Raw genomic sequence first — 25497 nt, 5'->3', positions numbered from 1 at the left:
GCTAACAGGTCTCCGACGAGCAGTGGAAGTACCACAAAACATACAAGACAACATTCGAAACACCTAATAGCAAAGTGCTTTGGCCCAGAAGTTGCGATTTGAACAGAGGTGCATCTTTATTATTTTTATTTAAATGCAATTTCAAGCTTATTGGTTTTTATTTTTTCCTTTAAAAAGAACCCCCTCTGCTTCCAAAACAAGACTCACAGGAAGCGAACATTACAGGGAAATACTTTTTTTCCTTTTTTAAAATTTATTTAAACAAAAATGCACAGTGCATTAACTTCTCTTCCAACCAGCTAAGCTGGGCAGATATTTTTCCTCCAGAAAAACAAAAAACAAACCCAAAATTTCCTGTAACCGGGCAGTGGTCCTCAACATGAGTGCTGCCTAGTTCTAACATAAAAAGGATACATTTCCATCATCATAGAAAAAGAGCAGTTTAAAGGTGAGGATTTTAGTATACTTGCAACAAGCCCACCTTAATCCTATATTACAAGCTTTTTACAACATACAAAATAGATCAGTAACTATGATTAATGTAACCCCTCCTGGTTAGAGAGTAAATATACAGAATAATCATCAATCTGGTACCAACAGGAGGACAGAAGTAGTGTATAAGGCAAAACAACAGCTAGGTACTGGATTATTGTTAGAAACCATGGAATCTGAACAGTCATTAGCTAGTTTGGCCAAACGAGGCAATCCCCCCCATTAGAAATAGTGTGAAAACACTCTCTCTAGCCAGGCAACCCACAGTCAGAACACAAGGACCCTGATCTCCCCCCCACAGATTAAAACCTATTTAGCAGGGTTTCCATATTTTTTGCTTATTAACATTACAACGATGATAGTCTTCCTGTTAAAATGATAAATCTGGTCATTTAGCATTAAAATCAGAGTACCCAGCAGGGCATGAAGGGCCGTGCCACCCATCGGGAGCAGAGACAGCATTTCGCAGGAACCCATCGGTCTGATTAAACTGACCGCTCCCAATACAGCAAGCTCCGACACCACAGGCCGCTAGCTACCATCCGTCTCGTAACCAGGGGGCAAGCTGGAGATGCTTGCAGCTGCCGTTACCACGTTAAAAAACCAGGAATGATTAGCCTTGTCAAATTCTCTTCCGGGGGGAGGAGGGGAAATCTAGCAGTGCCCATTTGTTACAACAATGCGCTCTGAGGAAGGGCCACGCAGCCATGGACAGCATCCCCAGACAGAACACGGCCCACAAACAGCCTGCATGTTCCAGCCAGGGGTCAGTCCCTCTGGAACGGCTGGGATAGCATGCCCTGAGCTAGCATTTGCTCCGCCCAGTGTGCCCATGTTCCTTTGGGACAGTAGGGTCCCCTTCGCTGTATCCATGGGGGGAAATGGCAGTTGCTGTGGGTAAATAACCATGGGTAAATAACCATGTTAGTTTAAACTCTTCCTGCACCCTGTTGCTTTAGCTGACCTGATCAGTATATAGTGTTCTCAGCCAATAGTGTTCTAGACATTCCGCTTTTCAAAAACCCATCCCTTTTCCTACACTCCCGTCTCCAAATCTGACACCCCCCTCCCCCCCGGGCCCTTTCCCGCCCTCCCTTCTCCAAATCTGACCCCCCACCCCACATGCCCCTGCCCTAGCATGGAGCACCGGGGGGTACTGTCCACACCACGCTGGTTTCTGGCCCCAAAGCCATCACACACTGGCTTTCTTGCTTGGAGTTCACCCTACGTTATATTAACTTTGTGGACCAGGAGAGTCTTTTTGCACAGATCTGCAGAGTGGCGCAGGAAGCCTCTTTCCAGCGCGGCCCGTGGATCTGCAGCTATAAAGTGGAGGAAGGGACTCACCCAGGTAAGTCCAGGTATGAATGCATAGATGGAGGTGAGAGGGGATTCATCCGGGTTTGTTTGTTCCTTGCACCATTGGAAAAACAAAACAAGACACTGGGAGCTTCTCATGCAGGTTCCTAGGGGCAGGGGGGAAAGTCCATTCAAGGAAAGGAGAGGTCTGTTTCCTCGCCAAGGAGCAACCAGGCAGTGCAGCTGGACTTCACCTGGGGATGGGAGGCAGCGGCGGGGCCCCCCGTGTTGCTGCAAGGCAAGGAAGCCGGGTTAGTTAGGCTGTAACAGGAAGAACAGGAGTTTCCTGGCCAAGACACTCAGTTCAAAGGTCTCCTCACCAGCTGCCGTGTCAAGTATCGGTCCTTGGACACCAGCCTGGCCAACGGCTGCCGAATCTGTGCACTCATGGGCCACTTCCCCCAGGGAATTCCCAAAACCTGGGATCCCTGTCCAACAGCCACAGACCCAGCCGTCACTGGTGCACGGGCTCGTTATCATCCCAGCTTCCAGCACTGCCCCCTGGGGCTCCAGCTTCCACCCACCCAGGGGATGCAAAGAGCCACCGCCCCCGAACGAGCCATGGAGGAGCCCAGTGTGAGGCCTGGGGTTTTGCAGGAGCGGGGGGGGGGGAAAGGAAATCAGGACTGCATCTCCAGCCAGTGCCTGTCAGCAGCAGGCTCCCAGGGAGCTCAGGTGCGGAGGCCAGAGCCCTGGAAGCTCTGCACTGACGGAGGCAGGTCTCTGGGGGGTGCTATTAGAAGGCACAATATTGCCACAGGCCATGAGCTTAATCAAGGCACCTTTGGGGTTAGACCCCATGTGTGAACAGGGGCAAAGACCCATCGCGCGGGCTTGGAGAAGCCTAGCAAGGGAAGACAACGGGCTGATAGAAAGGCAAAAGCCCACTGCTCGCTGCACAGACAGCCGGTGGACAGCAGTGCTCAGCAGTGGCTTTAGCCCTCCTGCTCTGAAGCGGTAGGTGCCACCCAGGTGGCTTAGCGGGACAGGCACTGGGGAGTCCTCCACCAACCAGGCGCAGATGTTTTAGCGGCGAGACGCATTGGCTAGGTCCGTCACCTACCTCGGTTCGTTTTGCTGGGATAAGTTCTCTGGAAGTGTTTATACTCCTCTGGAGCTGGAAAGTCTTCGACTGGATGAAAGGAATATTTGGACTCAAAGTCATCTGGGAAGAAGGGAAAAGGGTGAACTAACTAAGACAACTGAAGAGAGGAAACAGAAAAGGTCAGCTTGCACCCCGAGTTCTCGGAGCTCCCAATCGGAGCCAGTGACGCAGAAGCGCTCTACTGCTGGGGGGGAGCACGGAGAATCTCTCCCCACTCGCGGGGGCTGCTGGGCATGTTGGAGATCCAGCTGTGCGAGTCTGAGCAGCTGGGGATGGAGATACCCACCCTGGTCATGCTCTGGGTGTCACGGGGGAGCGGAGTCAAACAGTGTATGGCTAAGCAAGTCAGTACAAATGAACCAGAGGAGAATTTTTCCCTCCCCTTGTAAGTTCCCATTTCTCTCTGTGCCATGCTGCCTGGCTGGCTGACGAAGGAGAACGGCTCCAGACACAGGGCTGAATTTCCCCCTGGAACCCGATCAGCGGGTGTTAATCACGCAGTTAGAGACACGACCCCATTGACGGGGGTCCTCCATTCACTGCGCTAGCTGCAAAGCCACTCTGCAAGCATTAGGGAGTGCTGCGCAAGTGGAAATCAGGCCTCAGCCTCATCCAATAGTTGGGCCCCAGTACCTGTTAACTGGAACATGCTCCCTCCCCACCCTCTGTTCCTAGTGGGCCTGGACCCGATTCAGACAGGAGCCAAATGGTTCACGAGGCTCAAGTTCCAGTCGATGATGGTTAGATTTTCTGAGTGGGGCCCATGACTCCAAGCCAGGGGGCAAATACAGAACCTGATCACTTCAGCCTCCATCAAATCCGGTTCCAGAGCAACGCACAGGGAGTTTGCCCACCCCAGCATGTCTCATGCCTGGCGCTGCCCAAGGCCGGCAGGTTTTCATTCAATAGTTAAGCCCAGTGCTCTGCAGGAGTGGGGATTCCTGAAGGTTTCCCACCCCTGTAGCCAGCATAGACACCACAGCCAGGGAACACAGGGCTTCCCGCCACCCCCTAAAGCCTTCATAAGACCCTGAAATTCATCCATTTTATCCTCCCTTGTCTCCAAAGGAGCTAGAATTCTACCACGACATGGTATCAGAAGCCAGGCTGCTAGGGGCTAGAGAGACACGAGGCAATGAATGCCCTGGGGGGAACAGAATTCCTCTCTGAACTGAAGGAGGACAGCAATAGCGGGGTTCCACCCCGGAAGCGGGGAAGGGCAGAGTCAGCCCTGCAATAACACCCTTCGGAAGAAAGCATCTGGCTGTTAAGGGCAGGGAGAGAGGGAGCATTGTGCTCTCCTCCCAAGAGCCAGCCACAGCAGAGGCACTGTACTGGAGACAGACCCAGGAACGCTCGAGCTGCCGGAGAGTCGTGCGCCCACCCATGAAGATGCCTGAACTGCTGCAGCGTCAGCAGGGAGTGGCTCGCACCTTGTTTACGTAGGACCTACAAGAACAGCAGTTTTCCATGCGCCTCCCCAACGCAGCATCTGTAGAGGGCTGTTTGGAACCTGGACTGCATTGCCCAAGCAGGCCGAGGCAGGTTCTGTCTGGGGTCTAACATCATCTACTCACCCAAGAAAGATCTCATGGTGGCGATGGAATCTCTGTGCCCATTTCGCACGGGCGGAGGTGGAGGGGGCGGCCCAGCAGGTGTCCTGGTAGGTGGGGGCGGAGGTTTCCCTCGACTCGGAGGCTCCGATGACCCATGCATTCTGTAGGGGGGCGGGGGCGGGGGAGCATCACGACCACCATTCCGCATCAGCGGGGGCGGGGGTGGGGGGGCTGCAACAGAAACCCTGATCAGCACAGATAAGGACATAGGAACGGTCAGACCCATGGCCCAGCCGCCAACACCAGGTGCCCCGGAGCGAATGAACAGAACAACACAGCCATCGAGCGATCCAGCCCGTCACCCACTCCCAGCTTCCAGCAAACAAGGGCCCGGGAGACTCTTGGATCATCGTGTCCATCCGCGCAGCCTGGGCAGGACTGTGCCTCCCCCAGCACTCTCCAGTGAGGCATCCTCCAGCAACGGGGCACTGAGGGTTATTCCACCGCTCGGAAGGTACTGCCCAGTTCTCCAGTGGGCAGCCCAGCGGGGGACAGAACGCCAGACCTAACCCTCCTCCGGCCGGCTGGGGAGCCCACGTTCAACAAGACTGGTCGTTACCATTGCAAAATCCCAGCACACAGCTCACCCGTCAGGCTCTGGACATTTTTCAAGCCAGTATTTTCAGGGGCCCACTCTACCCTCTCATGCCAGCCGAGACTCCAGGTCAGGCAGAGATGCCAGGCTAGAGCACACCAGGATCAGGGCTCGGCAAGTACCTACTAGAGCCTTTCTGCTGTTTCGTGCCCCAACGAGACATTTTCAGCTCATGTTCCTAATTAGGTTAATTAGACAGAATAATGCACCAGCTCTGTAGCGGTGACTCAACTGAGGGACTCCAGCAGGGCCACAAGGGGCTGGAGCTGGCAACTAACCGAGGCAGAACTGCAGCCTTGTGGCGCAGCCCGGGACGGTGCATTCGAAGAGCCCGATAAAATACGAGTGCTGTGCTTTCCCGACTCCAGGGGCTGACCACAGGCGGATGCTCGCACGGCCACGGAGCCACGTGCGAGGGGGAAGCTGAGGGCATCCGGGAGAAAACGCAAAGAGCTTGAAGAGAAAATGTTGCCTTAAGTCATGCTCGGAAAGGCTGACATCAGACCCTGAAGCTCTGACTTTCTCCCAGGAAGCTCCTGCAAACGAGGGCTCTAACGCAAGGGACAAGTTCCAGGAGGAGGCTGAACCCCCTCAGGGATCAGACAAACACATCGGTGAGCCTGACAAACGAACGCCCCTTACCCGCAGCAGGCACTGGGGATTCCACCCCGCCCCCTTGTCTCTCCTCACACCTGGGGAGCCACGCGGCTACACCGCTGCAAACCATCAGGAGCCGGCAGCCGCGTCTCGCGTGGCTGCCTGACGGCCACACTAGCTCCGGGGCTGCTGAGCAGGGCGCACTGGAGGGGCTCTTACCTGCTCCCCTGCTTGGAGGGTCTCGGGCTGGCGGAGGGGGTCGATTGCTCTGGAGTGACGGGGAGGCCGAAGAGGGTGGAGGAGGGGCCATGCCCCTCACGGAGCCCGGGGTTTTCCTATGCAAAGAGTTGTGTCTCTGGGGCAGCTCCGGGGCCAGCTCGTTGATAGGGCTGGAAGGGCCATTGTGAACGCCGGGGGGCTGCCGATAGGGGGGCGGAGGGGGAGCTAGAGACTGGTTCTGAGAACTTGGCCCCGTTCGGACATTCACTGGGGATGGGGGGGGCTTGATGGGGGGCGGTGCTGGGGGGCCATCCCGGCCTGTGGTGAGCCGCTGTCCTGGAGTTGGTGGTAACGGCTTCTCCCGGTTGTAGGAAGGCGCTTTGCTGCCATGCATCGGAGGAGGTGCGGGGGGTGCGTTGGCTCGGCGGCCTGGAGGCGGGGGCGGAGGGGCAGACGAGCTGTGTTTCATGCCAGTACTGCCTGCGCTGTTGGGCCGGGAAAGGTCAGGCAAGGAGGGTCTCTGCATCCGGGGAAGCTCGGGAGGGGAAGCCCGGTTGTTGTCGGAGTCATCATGAGGTCGGCTGTTGGTCACAAGCACCGGGGGTCTTGGGGCTGCTGATCTGGAGCCAGGAACCTGAAGCGACTGCTTGCCAGAGGAGCTGTCTGTGATGGACAGAAAGCTGGGTTACTTGCCAAGGGAGGAAAAGGGTCCCAGCCGGCCTAGGGCTTGAGTTGAGGGAGATCGATGGGCCTAGCTTGGTCTGAAGGGACACACTGGAGCCAGCGCCCGGCACACAATTCGGCGGAGCCAGAGCGCTCAGCTCAGCAGAGTGCCAGGACGGGGGAATGGCAAGCACAGGGATCTCCAGAGGGAGCGGAAAGCTCCCCTCCCAGGCAGCACTAATTAACCCTCGCAGGTTCTGAAGGCCAAGGTTATGCACAGAAGAAAGGCAAAGTAACATTCTTCTGTTAACACTTGGTGCACCTAGGGCCATTCCCAAAGCACGAGACAAGGCAAGCCTCATCCCACCCTGGGAAATAAACTATCCTTAATGGGACAGATGGGGGAAACTGAGGCACAGAGGGATGCACTGGTTTACCCAGAGTCCCAGACAGGATGGCTGTAAAAACTGGGATTATCGCCTGGCTCATAGGCCTGTGTTCAGACCATTCCCCCGTCTGGGCCAGCCTGGTAACCCTGGTTTCATGCAGTGAGAACCCCCAGCCCTTCTGAGACCAGATCAGGTGCCAGAGCCTAGCGAGGGCGGGGGCCACGGAGGGACTGGTGCATTGCAACGTGCTGTGATGCGCCCCCGGACCCCAGCAGCATTTCAGACCCCCCTGCTCGACGCTGGTGACGAGTAAGCAACGGCAGCAAGCGATTTACTGGGTACCTGAGTTGTCCTTCGCTCCTACAGGTCTGAGCTTAGGGACGCCCCCTTGGAAGAGGCCCCCTTTGGGCTGGAGCACTGCTGAACTGGACCCGCTGCTGCCGCCGCCGCCTCCTCCCTTGGGCTCTGAAACAAGAGGGGTCCAAACTCAGCCCCTAACACAGCCTCCCTCCCAAGGGGCCCCTTTCCTTCTCGCGGCTTTGATTTGAAGCATCCCAGCTCCAGGTGCAGCATGCCTCAGATTAGGCAGCACCGGGCGTGTATGCGGGGCATTAGCAGCTCTATTCACCCCCACTCGCTGTCGCTCCAGGACCACTAACTGAACGGTGCCTCTCACGTCTGCAGCTGGAGCACCAATATTCCCCCAGGCCTTGGCTCAGGAGTGAGTGCGTGTTCACAGAACGAGGACTGTACGCCTAGGAGCATGGGGCCTCAAAAGTTTCTAAGGGAAGGTGTGGGAAGAAACCAACTCGGCCAGTACGGAGCAGCCATGGGGCTGCCGCAGTTTCACAACAAATGCCCTTCCCAGCAACGGCAGCAATTTGGAGGAACACCAACTGGAATTGCAGTTAGAGGTGGACAGGAGGCTTTGGGGCCAAGAGGCACCGCACGGCGCTTTGGACGCAAACGCCTAGGATACTCACTCTCCAGGACTGGAGCGCTCCGGTCATTGACCTGCGTCACCTTTTTCAGTTTGGGCCCTTTGCAGATATCTTGGAGCAGGGCTCCTCTACCTCGCTGCTCATCTCGGCTCAGCTTCGGGAGCTCGGTGTTTGCCTAGAGACAAGAGGGACATTACAGAGAGAAAGCAAGTCAGTGCCAGGCACGTTCCCAGCCCTGCTGGTACAGACGGGCTGGCTGGAAGTCTCATTACAAACCAACCCCAATCCCCCCATTCCAACCCTGACTGCAGCCCCTGGCAGCAATGCACTGTCCCTTCCCACCACAAGGCAGCTCTGCTTCAATCCCTCCCTTCCAGACGGAGCATCGCGCCAGACCCAAACCAAGGCACACGCAGAGTTCTCAGGTAGTGCCGGGCAGGTTCCTCCTATGCCCAAGAGGAGCGTCGCTACAGTCCTCGCCCCCTTACCCCACACATAAGTATCCCCATCTCCGCTGGGTCAGAGGGGCATAAGAACCACACCTGAGATTCTTTGCTCTCCCTCTGGGGCCATTTGGGAGGGAAGGGGGCAGCAGCCCCACATCACAGGATCTCAGCCCTCCCCTAGCGCGCCTCGAATTGGCTTTGGTGGAGGAAGCGCCACTCCCAACTGACAGGTGATGGCAACCGTTAGCCCACCAGCAACTTCACTTCCCCTGTTCCCTCGTCTCATCCCCTGCTTCTGACCAGCTCCACTTCCCCCGCTGCCCAAAACGCGCCTAGCTCTCGCTGCTGAGCAGGGCCCTGTCTCACACCAGAACTTCTGCTAGTGACACGTCCATAGGGCTCGTCATGCTGCCCAGCTGAGCCCTGAGGGGTTACTGCAGCAGGCAGTAACCACACGGTACCAGATCAGAATCATGCACACAGGGCACAATCTCACAGCATCACCGAATTAATCAACACGTCTCCAGCACTTAGCATCGTCCGTGTCACATGGGCATTCACTGATCCCCACCACACAGCCAGGGAAACTGAGGGCAGGAGTCAGGTGACTTATCCACAGTTACACACAGTCTCTGGAGTCCCATTCAAGCTGCCGCCAACAGCTCCAGCAACGCACCAGGGTGTCCAGCCAGAGAAAATGCAGCTGTGAAGAAAGCACCCCATGTACATGAGCCACCCCAGGAGAAGGGAAGTGGCAGGGCAGAGTAGCCACTAGCCCCAGAGAGAGGGGGCGAGCGGGGCCGTACCTGATTAAAGGTTGGCGGTGGAGGGGGGCCAGGAGGCGGTGGAGGGGGAGGAGGTATTGGCATCCTTTCCCACTCCTGGCTGGCTCAGTCTGCTTAGCGTCCGTGGAGCGTTTGGTCCCTCATATACCTGTAATTCAGACAGAACAGTCAGGGACCCGCAGACTGTTTCAGCAACACAACCGTGCAAGTCCCAGGGCAAGGAACAGCAACTGGCACGAGCGGGCCACGCTGTCTGAAACACCCCACTTCAGCAGCTCCACCTTTCTGAGAGTCCCCAACGACGCGGATCCTGGGAGCGAATCACAGGCGGACGCTGAGCACAGAGCTTTAGGATACAGCACCACACGCCGTACAGAGACTTCTCCAAGGGCTTGGCTTCAGGAGAGCAATACCTGTGAGCTTCGAGCGCCACCTCCTGGCCAGCTTAAGGTGCGAGATTCCTTGAGAGGCAAATACTTCAATCACACCTGGAAGAGCAGCCTGGGGGCAGCTACTATCTGTAGGAACCCAGGGTATCCCCCAGACCCTGTATCTGGACCCGCTTTTAGGTCCCTAGCAAAGAAGGCTCAGCACTTGCCCAGGAAGCATGGCTGGCGAGAGCTGCAAAGCATCCAGAATTCAATTTATTTTTAACCCAATCATCTCACTTGAGAAAGGAACAAACCAGCTACCTTGATCCTACACTCCATCAATCCACACCACTTCCGCCACAGCAGGCAGCTGCTTACGCCAGGATTTAACGGGCCCATGACATCTACAGCTCATCACTGGAAATCAAGAGCTAACGCTGCAGAATTCCCAGGCAGGAGCCACAAGCCATAAACGTATCTACATCTTTTATCGTGTAAATCATCATCAAGAACCATTTGAGATGGAAGAGACCTGGAGCCTGCACCCCTGGGTCACAGCAGGGGAGAATCTCTTCTTCCTGAACCATCCCTGAGAAGGAGGCATTAACGGCCAGATTTTCAAAAAGGTTCAGATCCCACACAGGCGCCAATGCAAAGGGCCAGCGGAGTACCTGAAAATCTGGCCCAGTGTCTAGGTTATTTCTAACAGTGACTCCAAAGTGCCCAATGGGAGCATATTTCACTGTCTGAACTGTTCATATAGAAATATCCTAATACTGTATCTGAGTTCTACCTTACCTAGCACAGCCACCACCAGCTGCTGTTAGGCCTTTGAATAACCTGGGTACTGAACAGCCTGTACAAACCATCCACTGTCACAAATGAAACATTTCCGTGGAGGAAGTAGATAAAGGCACAAGATGGTGAATCACCAGGTGACTGCAAGACACCGATACCTGTCAGAGCCATTAGTCTGACAACATGAAATTACAAAATTAAAACTCTCAAACAGTAGCGGCTAATGGGATTGGAATGTGATGAACACCAGGACTCACTTGTCAAAGCAGGAGTTACATGTGCTCCAGATCCCTTGCCCAGATCCCATCATAAGCAAACCAAGGAGTTTAACAGGCAGTTACATGACATAGCAAGATGGTACCAGTCCACATACTTTATAATGCAGAAAATAAACCCTGGCCAACCTTTGAGAGGTGGGAAGTGAGCAACAGAGGCTGCAATGGGGGCTTGTAATAAGACTTCATTATTCCTACAAGATAAACTATAGAACAATTTACTAGTGAGGCAACCCATATTGTCTAAATAAATCATGTACATTTTAGGTTATCAAAGCAGCTTTTTTTTAAGCTGTGTTCATTTCCTTTCATGCTAATTCACAGAATCCCGTCATTCCCACAGTACTCTTCCACGATCAGAGCAAATTAGGGAGGTTCTAGTCTCATCATTTATATGTATTGCCTTGTTTAAAGGGACACCAGCAGACTGAAAGAGTCAATTTAAAAAAACAGAGTTCAAAATAACGTAAAGGACTTTCCCTGCCCTAGAGCCCACATACCAATATTTGTGGTTTTACAACCCCTTCTCTAAAAATGTCCCTCTCTTGCTGGTGGGTGAAAGAGCCATACAGACAGCGGGAAAGAGTGAAACTGGCCCTACAAAAACTGCTGTTAAATACATAAATAAACCGAAGAAAAATATTTGTCTAAGTCTTTTGTTTAGTGTAATACTAAGTGGCACTTGAAACATTACTATGAAAAAAATTCAGATAGAAACATCTCTTTAAATAACGAGGCTCCCTGTTTGAACACGGCACACTAAGTGAGCGCTGCAATCCAGCTACCCAAGAGCCCTTTCAGACAACAGCTCTTCATTTTGACACCGCTGTGGAATTCTTTTTCAGGATGAGAGCCTGCTTTTAAATAAAATCTAGATCTCATCTACAGCTATTACTCATCTCAGCACTTTCCAGACTCTAATCCCAGACCTGAAGAAGAGCTCTGCGTAAGCTCAAAAGCTTGTCTCTTTCACCAACAGAAGTTGGTCCAATAAGACACTACCTTACCCACCTTGTCCTCACAACAATCGAGAAGGCAAGTGAATTGGAGTAAGACATCAAATCCACTCAGATAGGAACTCGCACATAAGAACAGATCTGAAAGAGAACAAATTTCTCGGCTGGGGTTTGTCTGCGCTGCCTTCGGTGTGTCTGAACAGGAGCTCGCTCCCTGAGTAGCATCACGTGTGCTCCCACTCCTTCCTGCGATGAACTCATGCTTTCGTGTTGATGTTCGCACCGCCTGTTGCCACAGAAGCGACTGTGATGTCACAAGGCCAATACTGTGATTTCATAGCTCGGCGGAGAAGATGAAAATAGCTTGGGGTAATTAGCTTACACTAACAGCTGGGAAATGCACATGGGGTAAAGATTTATGATTCAGTCTGAGGTATTTGAAAGCCATGCCTAGCACCCAACTTCCTCTTTAAAAATATCAAAGCCATGAAGAACTGCTCCCCATCCTCTCGACGCGTGGCCTGTAGGAGCATTCAGATGATTAGAGGAGTTATCAGCAAGGTAACGGATCTCCACTGAGCGGAAATCAAAGTTCAGCAGCTTGCTACGAGCATGATCAGGCCTGATGGAATCCCCATCGCAGTCCATGCAAAGGAAGGTGTTGCTATCTAGCCCTGTACTTACACAACAGCACTTCCCATAGATCCTGAACATTACATACACCAATCCTGCCCAACCGTGCGAGTACCAGCCGTGCTCAGATGCTACGGAAGTAATACGCGGACGACTGTGATAGGCACGCTAGACCAAGAGCTGCAACCACCATTCCACAGACACCGAGTACGTGATTTGTTTACGGTCACAAAGCAAGTCACTGGCAAAGTCCAGGATAGAATCAGGGCACACCTGCTTCCACATCCTACTTCAGACCCCTGGGACCTCACTGTACCTCGAAGATCATTACTCAACTTTCATCAGTTTGACGTGCAGTCGTTCAGTGGAACAGAGGGGAAAATCCCGCAGAATTAAACTGAGTGACTGTGGGGCTGGTTGGGGAAAGATTCTCACAGTACTTATGGATGCACTTTAATCTCTGAACGCTTTACATTGAGCAGAAGTCCCAGTCTACTGAAACAGGCGTTCAAATAAAGCTTCTGCCCTAGAAGAAAAAAAGCAGAAAGAGTCTAAGCTAAAGCAGCTCAGAGAGAAAAGGGAGCTAGATTTCTAATGACCAGGTCACTTCATTTTAACGTGTGGCCCAATGCACATTACGGATGAACCACTTGGCAAGGTGGGCAAGGGAATATCTTTTATTGGACCAGCTTCTGTTGGTGGAAGAGAGAAGTTTTCAAGCGACACGGCACTCTTCCTCAGATCTGGGAAAGGTCTCTCGTATATCCTGCAACTAAACACGGCTACAAACCCCTCAGCAAAGGTCAGGTTTAAAATTAAGAGCCAATGAATTCAACTGAGCTCAAAAAACAGCCCCTATTGGAGCGCGTTACTTTATACCGAGAGAAACCAGAAGAAAACTCCAAACGAAGGCTGAAGTAATCTAGATCTTGGAATCTTAAAAAAACAAAAAAAAACCACACCACATCTTTTGTTAGGTTCATGAAGACAGTCAACACAGCTGATAAATTTCAGAGTAAACAGCCGTGTTAGTCTGTATTCGCAAAAAGAAAAGGAGTACTTGTGGCACCTTAGAGACTAACCAATTTATTTGAGCATAAGCTTTCGTGAGCTACAGCTCACTTCATCGGATGCATACTGTGGAAACTGCAGAAGAGTCTCACAGCAACACTTACAGGCCCTTCCCGTTGAGTCTGCACCTTATGGGAAACGCGCCCCTTTGACACAATGCAGTTAAGACAGCCGATGCCCAGCATTTCATTTGCTTTGTCCTTTATTAACCAGGATTTTTACCTGGAAACAGATCTTAACGTTCAAGGGTTTTATACGCTCCGGCGGTTTAGCCTCTGGTTTGTGGTGGAAGCAATTTGAAAGACCCAGAGCAGGGCAGCATGCAAAAGGCACCGTAATAGACTAAAGCACAGAACACAGCCAGGCTCTTTGGGTAAACCAGAGGAAAAAGACATTTGCCATTTAGTGGGTCTTTTATACATAAAAATAAAGGAAGCATCTTCTTCCCAGTTTCTTCAGTTGAAGAGCTCAGAAGGAGGCAAGTGTTTTTTGGATGGCAAGGTAACCAGGCCTCCTTTGACAGAGATCCTTTATAGTAGCCATTCAGAACTCAGCTTGTGTCCCACCCACTGGAAAACTTATACACTAGTTCATCTGCCCAATAAACCCAGATCAGAAGTGGTCTATTTGCAAGCACTTCTATTGAGCGTAAGAACAAGTCCTTTCCCCCACCCTTTTAAAGAATAACTAAGCCAAACTTCATGCTCAGAAGCTCACTGGACTGTAGTGACCAACTGTGCTTAGCCTTCGAAAATCCACACAGATCAAACCCATGCTGGAAGTAGTTTAAACTTTCTAGACATTTGTGAAATCCAGATGTGCTGTAAAGGGAAATAACTTGTTTTCTAAAGCATTCAGTATTGATCCAGTCAGGACTTTTCACTGGAGATGCAGCAGTGCCTTTCACAGGTCAGGAGCACATTTCCTCACCTTTCAAAGGGATTTGGGTACCGTGCCAGATTCATATTTCATAGTTACAATGCTTCTACGGCTAGTTTGCATTTGCAAACCAAGATGAAGAAAACATTTCATCCTCACAGAGGGCAGTGGCTTTGAACTGCAGATTGGAGTGGAATTTCCAATCCTTATGATGCCGGACTGATTGCTGGATGTAGCTATAGTAGCTTTTAGACTATACACAAGATTAGAGCACTTCCATAATTTCCTTCTTCAGCACCCCAAAAGTATTCCAGATCCTGGACTCAGTATCCCAGACCCAACCCTGAAGTGCGACATTCCTGAGTCTCTGTTTCTGAAGAGCACAGAGGTTGCTACATAACTAATTTACTCTGCAAAATATCTCAGAATTGAGGGTCAGTCAGGCTTTTAAAAATGTACCATAAATGTTTTAAGAGAGCAAGCTGCCATCTCAATTCAGAGCTTCTCAGACACATGGCCCATCTCTGAGTGCAAACAGACATACCTGCTTCAGTTTGCAGGACTCAGACACTCATCATGAATTATTAACAACCCACGGGCCCTGACAGTGCATTTTTAACAAACCTTGAACAAAAGTTTCAGATGCCTCAGGGCCAAATTCCAGGGTCCTCAATGGAGCAAGACCCCGCTTTGCAACTCAGTGGGAGCTTTGCTCCATTGGAGGGCTGCCAAGTTGGGCCGTGAATTAACAGCTTTCCAGAAATCTTAACTTTCTTCATTTGGCAAAGGAAGAGTGTCAGCAGGATCAAGGAATCCTGTCATCACATCAAACTGAAGCAAAGGAAACAGTGATCTGGCAAGGAGGAAACACCCCTCCCATAAAAGCTTAGGGATTTCCCTCCCCCTCCCGCCACAGAACAACAGAGGTGCAGAGAGGGATGGGGACGCATGTGACGAAAACTAACAAGAGGACTTTTCTTATCAACATTTTATTTTAAAAAATCCTCTACTGATCATTTAACTGACAACAGTAAATAGAGACTGAATCAAGGGCTTTCTGAGGCTTTAGAATGTGACCCCATAAAGGCATTTGGGGAGGGGAAAGGGGGATGCATTCAACTGCACCACCCACGCCTCCAACCAAACAATATGCTGCAAGAGGAAAAAGGACCCCAGTGCCTTTGTTTGATTGACGTTAGTAGCTTATAGTTCAAATAAAAGTTACATTTCTTTAGCAACGGCCAGTAATCCAACATCCCCGTCCACTAAGAGCTCAAATAGCTGCTTGTATGTTCCAAGTAAATTAAACTCTCACAATTGAAAAGAAAAAAGGGCTATTGTTTAGTTCATCTCATATAGGCCAGGAGAACGGTCTCAGAGCAGAATTTAGGTGCAACAACAGAATATACTAGGCAAGGAGAACGTCCAATGAAATTAGACTCAGCACTGAGCAATGCAGAAGCGGAGGAGACGTCACTGGCTAGGCTGATATCATTTTCAAAAGGTGCTAAGGGTCTGTAAGAGCGCATCTTCACCTCTAGGGCACCCCCTCATGCCTGGACGCGGTGCTGCAGGGAACTTTGCCTCTCGCGCCCTAACCGGTGGCCACTTCCTTGGCCCCACGATGGCCAGTCCCAGCCCGTGTCTTCTCCTGACTCCCTCTCTGAGTGTGTCCACACTGTAATAAAACACCAGGGCTGCTCCATCTCAGCTGACTCGGGCTGCAGGGCTATGAAGTTACAGAGCAGACATTTGGGCTCAGGGCTGTCCAGACTGCTCTTCTTTATTCCCATGAGTTCTACGTTCTTCGCAGTTTGAGTTATTCCCACCCATCCTTACTTATTAACGGACCAGCTGTCTGTGGAGCACTCCTCAAAGATACCTTCTCAGCCCTTCTTGTTCCATGGAAGTCTCTGGCCTTTAACTTGTTCCTTTTGCTATCCTTTGTTTTTTCCCCTGTAGGCCACAAGGGACTGGACGTACTGGTTTGCCTGCCTCCTCCACTTTCTAGGAGGGATTCTTTCACAGGCTGGGATCTCTGAGCACTGCCCTGGGAGGCAGCACTGGCCACAACAGTCCCTTGCATTCTTCTCTTTCAGTGTGGGGAGAGATCTCTCGTCCTTCCATGCGATCTAGCGAAAGCAGGCTCCTGGGCCCAGGGACATAGCCAAGTATTCGCAGGGTTTTCCTAGGCACGGGCCAAGCAGAGATGGACCAATTTATAATCCAGACTATGCAGGGCAAGGAACAGGCATGCAGTGCAAGTTATTTTGCGTAGCTACCACAAATGGCCAATCCTTGCTGTAACAATGTGGGAACCGTTTAATGGAATTCCACCAGGAGAGTCTGGTTACCCTGAGCTGAGCCAAAGCGAGGATGACCTCACAGAGAGAAGAGATGCAGTCAGGAAACAGTTTGCTGTATGTTTTTTTAAACCTAAGTGGCTAAAAATGCTGCTGCTTCTAACCAGTTCTGCAGTTCACGAGCAATTAGGAGCAAGTTTACAAGCCCAATGCCCATCTATTCAGTGCTTGCGAGTGATATTGGGCCATTTATACAATCGCTCAATGTTTGTACACAGTTCTGAAGACACAAAAGCATTACACATGGGCCCAGTGTTATGCTGGAAGAGCCATATGGGTGCTTTATGGCATAAATATGCAATTCTACTGCCAATGGCAAGACTATAACATTGCTCTCTCTGCAATCCAGCCTGCAAGGCATTCTGCTATCCCCACCACTACCTATGCACTCTGGGAAAGACGTCAAATGGAAGCATCTTCCTGCCAGGTGTGGTGGATAGTCCATGTGGATCCCCAAATCATTTTATTAATGCCATGTCTTAGCCATAGGCCATTGTGCATAACCCGGGACCACTAGATTAAGACAATCTTGCAGTCCTTACTCAGGCAAGGCTCCCACTGAAGTCAACAGGAGCTGAAGGAGCAGGTGTTAGGGCCTTCACCACAACAGCTCCAGTTGCAGGGGCGTGTGTGTTTTGCAAGGGTTGGGTAAGTGTAAGAAAGGTCTTGTGTCAACACGGGGGTGAAACTGACACACCTGCAGACTAGAGCTCAGTACCCAGCCCCATGGACTGATTTAATCACTCAATGCAAAGCCTCCAGTTCACTGGCTGATTTAACCTGAGTTTTCCACTGGGACTTTAGAAAATAACTGAACAAAAGCACATTCTAATTGATTGATCTAACCAGTTAAACATGTTGATTTACAACTAAATAGAGCCTTTACACGAGATCTGCTCCATTGCTTGGCCGCCTAGGAGGAGCCGCTGTAGCTATCCACATTTATTTAAGCAATTATCTAGCTTACATCTGAGAATTTGTAAAATGTTACGAAGTGGTGAATGATACATTGCTTACTTACCAGCTAATTCACTTTTTGTTCCTGATTTGTATCCAGCTGCGCTAGGGTGGTAACTGGAATTACAGACAACACCACGTTTATTTTGTAGAGAAATGTTTTGAGAGATTATAATCAATCTATAGTGTCTATAGCACATTATAATAAATAGTCCGTACTAAATTCAAATTTTAAACAGGTTTATTTTTAAACAAGAAAATTTCAACCTTGGCAGAGTCATCCCCGGGGTGGTCTACACTACAGAGTGAGGTTGGCTTAACTACATCGCTCAGGGCTGTGAAAAATGTCAGCCCCCGCATATGGTGTCATTAAGCTGACCTACACCCGCGTGTGGACACCACGAGGTGGATGGACGAATTCCTCCCTCATTCTAGCTACAACATCTGGATTTATTACAGGGACGGAGAAGCCCCTCCCGGTACTGTCATGTCTACGCTGCAGCTGTCGCACTACAGTTGTGCCATTGTAGCACTTCCAGTGGGACACGAAAGTCACCCTGGGTCCGTTCTGGCCACGCATCGCCAGCAAGAAAGATTCTGTCCTGTTCTGCCTCGTGCACGGAGACAAGTAATAGCCTCCCAGAGCTGCCAGCGCTTCCAAGGGAGCTGCTGCTCTGGTGTCCAAGGACGGGCTCTGGAGAACCAGGAGTAGGGCTAATGGGAGGTGAGAAGCCAAGACTGCTTGTCAGGGGCAATGGCAGCATCTCATTCATCCTGACCATGCAACCAGAGTGTCTCCAAATCACAATCCCAATTCCACCACTGACTGTATGACCCATGGCAAGTCACAGCCACTAAGAGCCTCAGTTTTCCCTTCTGCAAAATGGGGGCCACGAAACGGACTCACCTTTGTGAAACGCTCCAGTACTAAGTGCTGTTACTGTGCCCCAGAAGCACAGAGAGGGAATTGATTCAGTAAGTGCTACTGGGAAGCCAGGAGATGAAAGAAGACAGTTTGTTTTCGTGGGATGTCTAACTAGGGACCATTTTCCCCCAGGCAACGTCTGTTTCGCAGTGAAAACCCTACTTTTATTTTGAAGAATGGCTCTGTCTCGCCCTCTGAAAGAGCGAGAAGTAAGTAGGTCAGACAGACTTGAGGACCAAACGCCCTGACAGAATCGCTTGAAAGCGAAGAGAGCCCGGCGGCGAGAGCCCCGCTCTGGAGCAAGTGCCCTCACCTCTCCACTGGCATGCAGGTGACTGTCACGCCTCACTTCAAAGATAATGCATGAAGAGCCAATCCAGTCAGAACAGAAAATCCAATAACGGAGTGGAAGTCTCAAGCAGCGACTCTCATTGCTGGCGCTAATGCCCTGGGGCCAGAGCCACAGAGACAGCTCGCTTCTGAGCAGCTTCAGAAATTCACACATTGCCATGACTTGATAAAGTAGGGCTTTGATTTAGCACCAAGTTATGAACACCACTCAAACGGACCCAGTGAAAGGGGAAGATAGTAAATCAAGCCAGCCTGTCTGGCTCCGAAGAGCAACGGCCCAGCTGCAAAGAAATAATGTCTGGAGAGAGGGGGGCAATCTGTGTGCAGATCCGATGGACAGCCTGCTCTCCCCCCAGCTGTGTGGTGCAGCACACATGTCGAACGTATGCGAAGTTGCTGGATGCGACACTTTGTATTTCTTCAGGAAGCGACCGGTCTGGGCAGTTTCTGGCCCAATGCACAGCTCACTGTCACGCAGGGGGGGCTGGGCCCCTTCAGAGCCCTAAGCAGCGAAGCAATACAGCGAGAGAGCTGAAACTGGGCAGAATCTTGCAACGTCATTCGACAATTTGCAGCAAGAGCCTAACTGACGACGTTTCCAATAAACTCTCCATGAGCGAGCCGAGAGACCTAGCGGGTGTGCCAAACTACCCAGGAGTGTGACAACCGCAATAAGCCCTGGCAGTAGAACACTAACGCAGGCATCAGCCCAGCACCGGAGGAGACATTCTTGGCAGGTGGGTCTGCCTCAGAGAGCACATTCAAATCAGCTCTCCTGCATGATGCCGGACAAATTCACACCTTGCCTGAAACTGCATCGGCTCCTTCAGCAGCGGTCAAGGCACTACCGTGAAGGGGAATCAGCTTCACCAAGCGCCTCTGGCGTTCTATAGCAGGGCCACCACGGGCCACACCAAAGAGGTCAGCAGCAGGCAGAGCAGAATCCAAGGCTGCTGACAGCTAAACGAGGGGCCTCAGACAAAGCCACGGCATCTTTCCAAACATTCCCACCTGCATGCAGTACATGAAATATGCTCTCTGCAGTGGTTCCTTTAAATGACTCCCCCATGTGATGCTTCTATCCTCAGCACAGCCCAATTTTAGGACACCTGCACAACCCCACGGAAGAAGCTGTAACATCCCCGTCCTGGCGCGCTTAAGCTGCACTTCGTCCTTGGCCTGAAGGTGTCTCTTTGCCTCCCTCCATGTACAACACCTGCATTTCAGCAAAGAACGACTTCCATGCCGATACCAGCTGGCTGCAAGGAACTGTTGGTAATGCCTGTGAAGTGCTCTCAAGGTGCCAGGAGCGGTGCACTCATTTATCTGCTGATCACTACATGCAATTCACATCTGCTTCCACAACATCCCGTCGGGCGACACTAAAATAACTGCTTGCCAAGGCTCCTGAACAGTTGCAAAGGGGGCCATTGTCTCTCTCTAAATGAATTTGGTTCTCAGAGCTACTGAATCAGAGATGGATTATTCATAGCTTATTAACTGCAAATGGATTTGTGTGAGATACTCATTCCAGATGCATCAGCTTGGAAGCTAGCTCAAGCTGCGGTTTGGAAAATACTCACTACGGACCCCAGAACACCAGTAATAACCTAGCTCTTACCCAGCACTTGCCATCAGCAGATCACAAGCGCTTTACAAAGCGGACGAGTATTACCACCTCATTTGCTAGATGAGGAAACAGGCACAAAGAGGGGCAGTGACTTTCCCAGTCACCCAGAAAAAGGAGTAGAACGGTAGTATTGTTCTAACATCAGCAGTAGAACCCAGGTCTGCTGAATCCCAGTCTAGTGCTTTAGCCATCAGGCCACACTGCCTGTAACACACTGCTTGCTGATGGCTGAGAATCCCTCCCTAATTCAGTCCCAGGCTACCCACCCCCAGCTCTGCTGCTGCCGCCTCTCACACCTGACCTGTCGTTCCAGACCCAGTTCCCACATGAGATTTGGCCAAAGCCCCTCAAAACCTGACATGCAGTTTCCCTGGCTCTTCCAGTACAAGACATTCCCTGTACAGTCTTGTGCTGGGACTGAATAGCCGAGTGAGAGAGAGAGAGAGAGAGCCCATCAATTAGGTGACAGTAGATGAGCAAGCCAACAGAATGCAGTGACAAGAGAAAATTCAACGCCAAGACACCTGGCACACACTCCGACTGTGCAGAGATATTCTTCCCATACACAGCCCCCAACACGCAGCCAGTTCTGGAGCCCTGAAGATTATCTGGGGGCACCAAGATACCACACAGACAAATGCCTATAACAGACTAAGAGTCACAGTCCCTGCGCAGGCGAAACCTGAGCCTGGAAAAGCAGGAGAATAATAAAGGACAGGAATAAGCCATATTACTTCTGCAGAGCAAGGGCGTTGGAAAGGACAGTGCTTATACCATGGCACATTGGCCTGACACCAGTTTCTTTCAAGCCATGATAAGACAATTATCAGCTGCCTTCTCGTTTGTTTGTTAAAACAAGGACTTTGCACGGGGAACCCCAAAGATTTACAATGGAAGCACAGAGCAGGAAGCTGGGGGAGCATACATTAAGGATTAATGCTGAGCATTTCCTTGCAGGAGCCAGGTTATCACATGATCAGTTAGAACCATGGCAATGCACAATTTACCAGATCAGATCAGACTATTGGTCCTTCCCAGCTGTTACCCTGCCTCTAACTGCAGCCAAGAGCTGATGCTTAAGAGGAAAGCAAGAAACCCCATCATGCACCTGACCAGTTGGGCAATTCTGTACATGGCCCAGGAGGAGAGTTCCCTGGCTGCAATTGGCTTGTCAGATTCCCCCAGACTACAGATGAAACTGAGGTGTTCTCTTGCAGCCCGTTCCTTAAAATCCAGCAACAGAGACAAACCCATCACACGCTAGCCAAGTTCTCAAGTATGTTGCTGGCAGTCTGTTTGCCTGTTCTTCCTCATCTGCACATAAACCTAGCTTTGAGAAGGCTAAAGGCCGGGCAGGTAACAGCCTGAGCAGGGATAAACACCTGGGTCAAGATGCTTGTGAGAGTCTGAGAACGGGTAATCCTCTGCCCCAAGACTGACGCTCCCTTGGCTGACCGTCCAAGTCCTTCATGGGAGAGTGGCCACACGTCGGAGAGGGCTCCGAGGGACCCCGGCAGGCGCACGCGTTCAGGAGTGGGGGATGACTGGGAGACGGACGGGGAATTGGGAAGAACTCTATGTCTCTTCTCACAGAAGAAGGGGCCTTTTAAGATTCGGCAGCACAAGCAGCTTGTCAGGCAGAGGCCGGTGCTTTGGCGATGCCGATAAGGCCGCAGCCTCCTTCCCAGCTAGTGCGACGGGAGCGACACGAACAGCGTCCCACAGGGGCAGGGATGCCACGCACCCCCGGTGCTGCCAGGGCGTGGGAGAGAAGCACCGACACAGCGGGCCGAGAGGAACGAGCCCCCCCCCCCCCGGAAAGGGAAATCCCACCTTCCTCATGCAGGGAGCAACACAGACCCTTGGAACAGCTGGCGAGAGCCCCCCGACCCGCACCGAGCCCGCGGCAATTCGCAAGGGCAAGACACATCCAGGAGGGGCTGAACCAGGGAGTGCGGGGCGGGGGGCGGCACCCCACTGGGCCGCAGGGAATCGGAGCCACCCCGTTCGCTGCAAGGGCTCCCCGTGCGGATCTTCGGCCCCCAGGCCCCAGCCCCCCGCCAGCCCCAGACGACCCTCCCGCGGGCCCCAGCCTCCCGCAGACGCCCCCCCCCCCGGGCCCAGCCCCAGAGCCCCCCTCCCGCAGAGCCCCGCCCGGCCGCCCCCGGGCAGACCCCCCCCCCGGCGCCTGTGGGCTCTGGCACGTCACAGCCCCCAGCGGCGCAGGGCCCCGCCCACCCGGGGCTCCTGCTCACCCGGAGCCGCCGCCACTCGCTCCGCACCGGGGCCTCCTGCCTCCGCCAACCCGGAAATGAGCGAACCTCCCCGGCCCCCAGCCGCGGCGGCCAAACAAAATGGCGGCCGGGGCACCCTCTGCGCATGGGCAGAGGACACGCCCCCCCCGTCCGGTTTTAGCGCGACGGGACGCTCAACGCTTTGGACAGGTTGAAGACGCCATGTTGGGAAGGTCATATGGACTGCCAGTATGCGGCCATGTTGGCGAGGTCACCCGGTCACACAGCAGCCCCCTGCCCTGTTGGGAAGGTCAAGCGAAACCATCTTTGTGGCCATTTTAGGAAGGTCCAACGGAAGTGCTGCTATGTACGCCTATTGGGAAGGTCGCTGAGCTGTGTGGCCTGGGCCACCATGCAGGGAAGGTCACATAGGGCCCTAGGACCAGTGAGTGGGGGTGGGTTGCTGAGGCCCTTTGCCAGACCCTGGAGCACCCTGGGACCCACCTGTCCGCAGGCCTGGGGAGCTGAGGCTGCCACCTGCCCTCAGCCTGGGGTACTGGCATTTCACAGCATGACGTGACATCATCACACTGCGCCAAAATGATGTCACACCTCAGTAGGCCTCTACTTATTGTTTCGGTGACATCACACCACTATATGACGTCATCATGCTGCACCAAAATGCAATGATCTTAAGCCAACCTCATGCCCCCCCAGCTACGTCACAAGACCCCCAGCAACCCTACGGGGGGGGGGGGGCAGGGTGTCAGCTGGGAGCACCACATGGGGTCTTCTGCCAGCTTCTCTCCTGGGGTGACGGCCATGTCCCTCTCTGCGCAGCGCACACACCCCCCCCGATAACCCACACTCAGGAACTCGGTGCCAGGGGTCCGATCCTTCCTACTAATTGGATCCCCCAAATTGCTTCACCCCGCTTTAACAGCTGAGGGGCCCGGCTCCTGGAGCCCAGGGAACATGCAGGGAGTCACACACAGAGTGCTAGGGAGCACCTCTGGGCGCAGCCGGGGGAAAGGGCACATGGACTTAAGGTTGGTGCCTGTCCCGGTGTTCTCAGGAGCGTCCCTCTGTTGAGGTAGCTGTCCTAGGAAATCCACAATGGGGTTCATACACACGCCAGCTGGCCGGGTTGATGGGCTTAGGATAGAGACCCTATGCACTACAGAGACGGCCATCCTAGGCACGGCCAGCCCGTAGGTTAACCTCCCCTCTCAAGAGACGCACTCGGGCGAAAGGGGGTTAGGGACCTTGGACTTTAAAGGTGTAACGCCAACAGGCCCCCGGCCAGCACCAGGCAGGATTGAACTGTGGATCTCTGGAGCTTAGTGCAAGAGGCTCTTCCGCATGAGCTAAAAGCCAACTGGCTGTAGCTAAGGCTGTAGAGCAGACTCATTGTCTCTCTCTAAGTGGTCTGGTGCCACGAGATGGGACACAATGCCACGCCCAGGAGGTGTGTGGGTTACAAAGGCCTCTCCTGAAAGACTCTCCCGAAAGGCTACGCCACGCAGAGCCCCGTTTGTCTCCCCCATGGGGTGTGACGAGTGGAACTGAATGAGAAGGGGCAGGTTGGCCTGGCCTGGAGTCTAGAGACTCAGCAGGTTGCATTTGCCTAGGGCCAACGCCGTGCGGTTCTGGTGCCCGGCTGGGGCTCGGACCCGCTGCTGCAATCATTCAGGTGCTGGACACGCCTCTCAGTAGACAGTGCCGCTTTTATTGCCAGTTCCAGTCCGAAGTCTTCCTCCCACCCCATGGTAAAATAATCATAAACTCAGAACCCAAACAGCCTCAGCCAAGCTGCACAGTGCATCTTTCCATTCCAGCTCGTGTGGGCAAAGGGCTGCAACCCCAAAGCCGCCCGTAGAAAAGTCTCTGTACAAAGCACCGTAGCACACAAGGAGCTGCCGTTTTCTTTTAAAAAATAAATTTACAATTAAGAGAGCATTTTGGTACAAAACATATACATTCTCGTGTTAGGCCGGGGAGCCGCCCAGGCCGCAGGCGAGACCCTCAGCCGTGACAGAAACAGAAAGACCCTGAATATACATAAAGAGAACCTCCTCGGGATGTTGACCGCGCGACCAAAAGGATAGGTACAAAACTAGAATTGCGGGGAACATTGTTCTGGGGCTCCCCCGCCCACCTGCTGCCCCTCGCAACCACCTCACCCCACTCTTGATGCCCACTCCCGTAGGCTGCTATCCTCTCTGCATACTGCCATGGGGGCTCCTTGGGGCCAGATGCAGCGGGCTGTAGGGAGTGGCTCCCATCCTGCCAAGGGGCACGATGTGTGTGGGGGGGAAGGGGGGTTGGGTTGGCTTCATCCCAGGTGAAGAGTCCCTGCTGTAGCCATGGGGGGTGGCTGGGGGCCGGGGTGTTAGGGCCCTGCTTCAGGACACGAGCAGCTCTGTGGAGCAGACAGGCAGGGTTTAAAGGCAATGCGGTTACACAACTGCCCTTAGCGCCGGCCCAGGCAGACTGGGGACCCTGCCCTTGGCGTAGGTAAGCGAGGGGCAGAGATGGGGGAGAAGCTGGGGGGCAGGTGGAGTCTAATGGGAAAATAAACCCAGCCCCAGAGCACTATGAGGGCCACATAACCCCCAGAGGGGGCTCTGCCGGCCCATGTATGAGGTTCAGAAAGCTGTTGAAGGGATTTAGGGCTCTAGCTCCGGTGGCTCCTGCTTTCCACGCTGTAGGTCACAGGTTCAAACCCCACCTGTGTCAGGTACTGCAGCCAAACTCCTAGGGACCAAGGCACCCCGGGCAGGTGGGGACAACCCATAATTTTGAAACTAGAGGGAAGTGAGATGCCTGCAGCTGGACCGACTCTGG

The 25497-nt window shown here is 52.7% G+C and overlaps 1 protein-coding gene across 4 annotated transcripts; it reads right to left on the bottom strand.

Moving 5' to 3' along the window:
- Nucleotides 1–233: 233 nt before the first annotated feature.
- WIPF2 (WAS/WASL interacting protein family member 2) lies at nt 234–22772 on the bottom strand. Of its 4 annotated transcripts, XM_077806275.1 has the most exons (9): nt 22672–22758; nt 17575–17627; nt 9229–9355; nt 8019–8151; nt 7378–7500; nt 5984–6646; nt 4534–4743; nt 2915–3016; nt 234–2082 (listed from the first exon to the last, which is right to left on the bottom strand). In XM_077806275.1, the coding sequence occupies exons 3-9, from the start codon at nt 9289–9291 to the stop codon at nt 2042–2044; spliced, it is 1335 nt and encodes a 444-aa protein (XP_077662401.1). In that variant the 5' UTR covers nt 9292–9355; nt 17575–17627; nt 22672–22758; the 3' UTR covers nt 234–2041. The 4 variants fall into 4 exon arrangements, with proteins under 4 accessions (XP_077662401.1, XP_077662400.1, XP_077662402.1 ...); XM_077806274.1 differs by lacking the exon at nt 17575–17627 and having other exon boundaries at nt 22672–22772; XM_077806276.1 differs by lacking the exons at nt 17575–17627; nt 22672–22758 and adding an exon at nt 11663–11749.
- Nucleotides 22773–25497: the final 2725 nt, after the last annotated feature.

Source organism: Eretmochelys imbricata, chromosome 27 (genome assembly GCF_965152235.1).
Source record: "Eretmochelys imbricata isolate rEreImb1 chromosome 27, rEreImb1.hap1, whole genome shotgun sequence".
NCBI classification, from domain to species: domain Eukaryota; kingdom Metazoa; phylum Chordata; order Testudines; family Cheloniidae; genus Eretmochelys; species Eretmochelys imbricata.
This window is presented reverse-complemented; position numbering and strand designations above follow the sequence as displayed.

Bases quoted from the DNA above. Each gene is read 5' to 3' on its own strand.
- WIPF2 (XM_077806274.1), bottom strand. From the start codon at position 9,291: ATGCCAATACCTCCTCCCCCTCCACCGCCTCCTGGCCCCCCTCCACCG. The intron at 6,647-7,377 runs GTACCCAGTAAA...TGTCCATCACAG, and splicing joins AGGAGCGAAGGACAACTCAG to ACAGCTCCTCTGGCAAGCAG. The intron at 4,744-5,983 runs GTAAGAGCCCCT...TTTCTGTTGCAG, and splicing joins CCCTCCAAGCAGGGGAGCAG to CCCCCCCACCCCCGCCCCCG.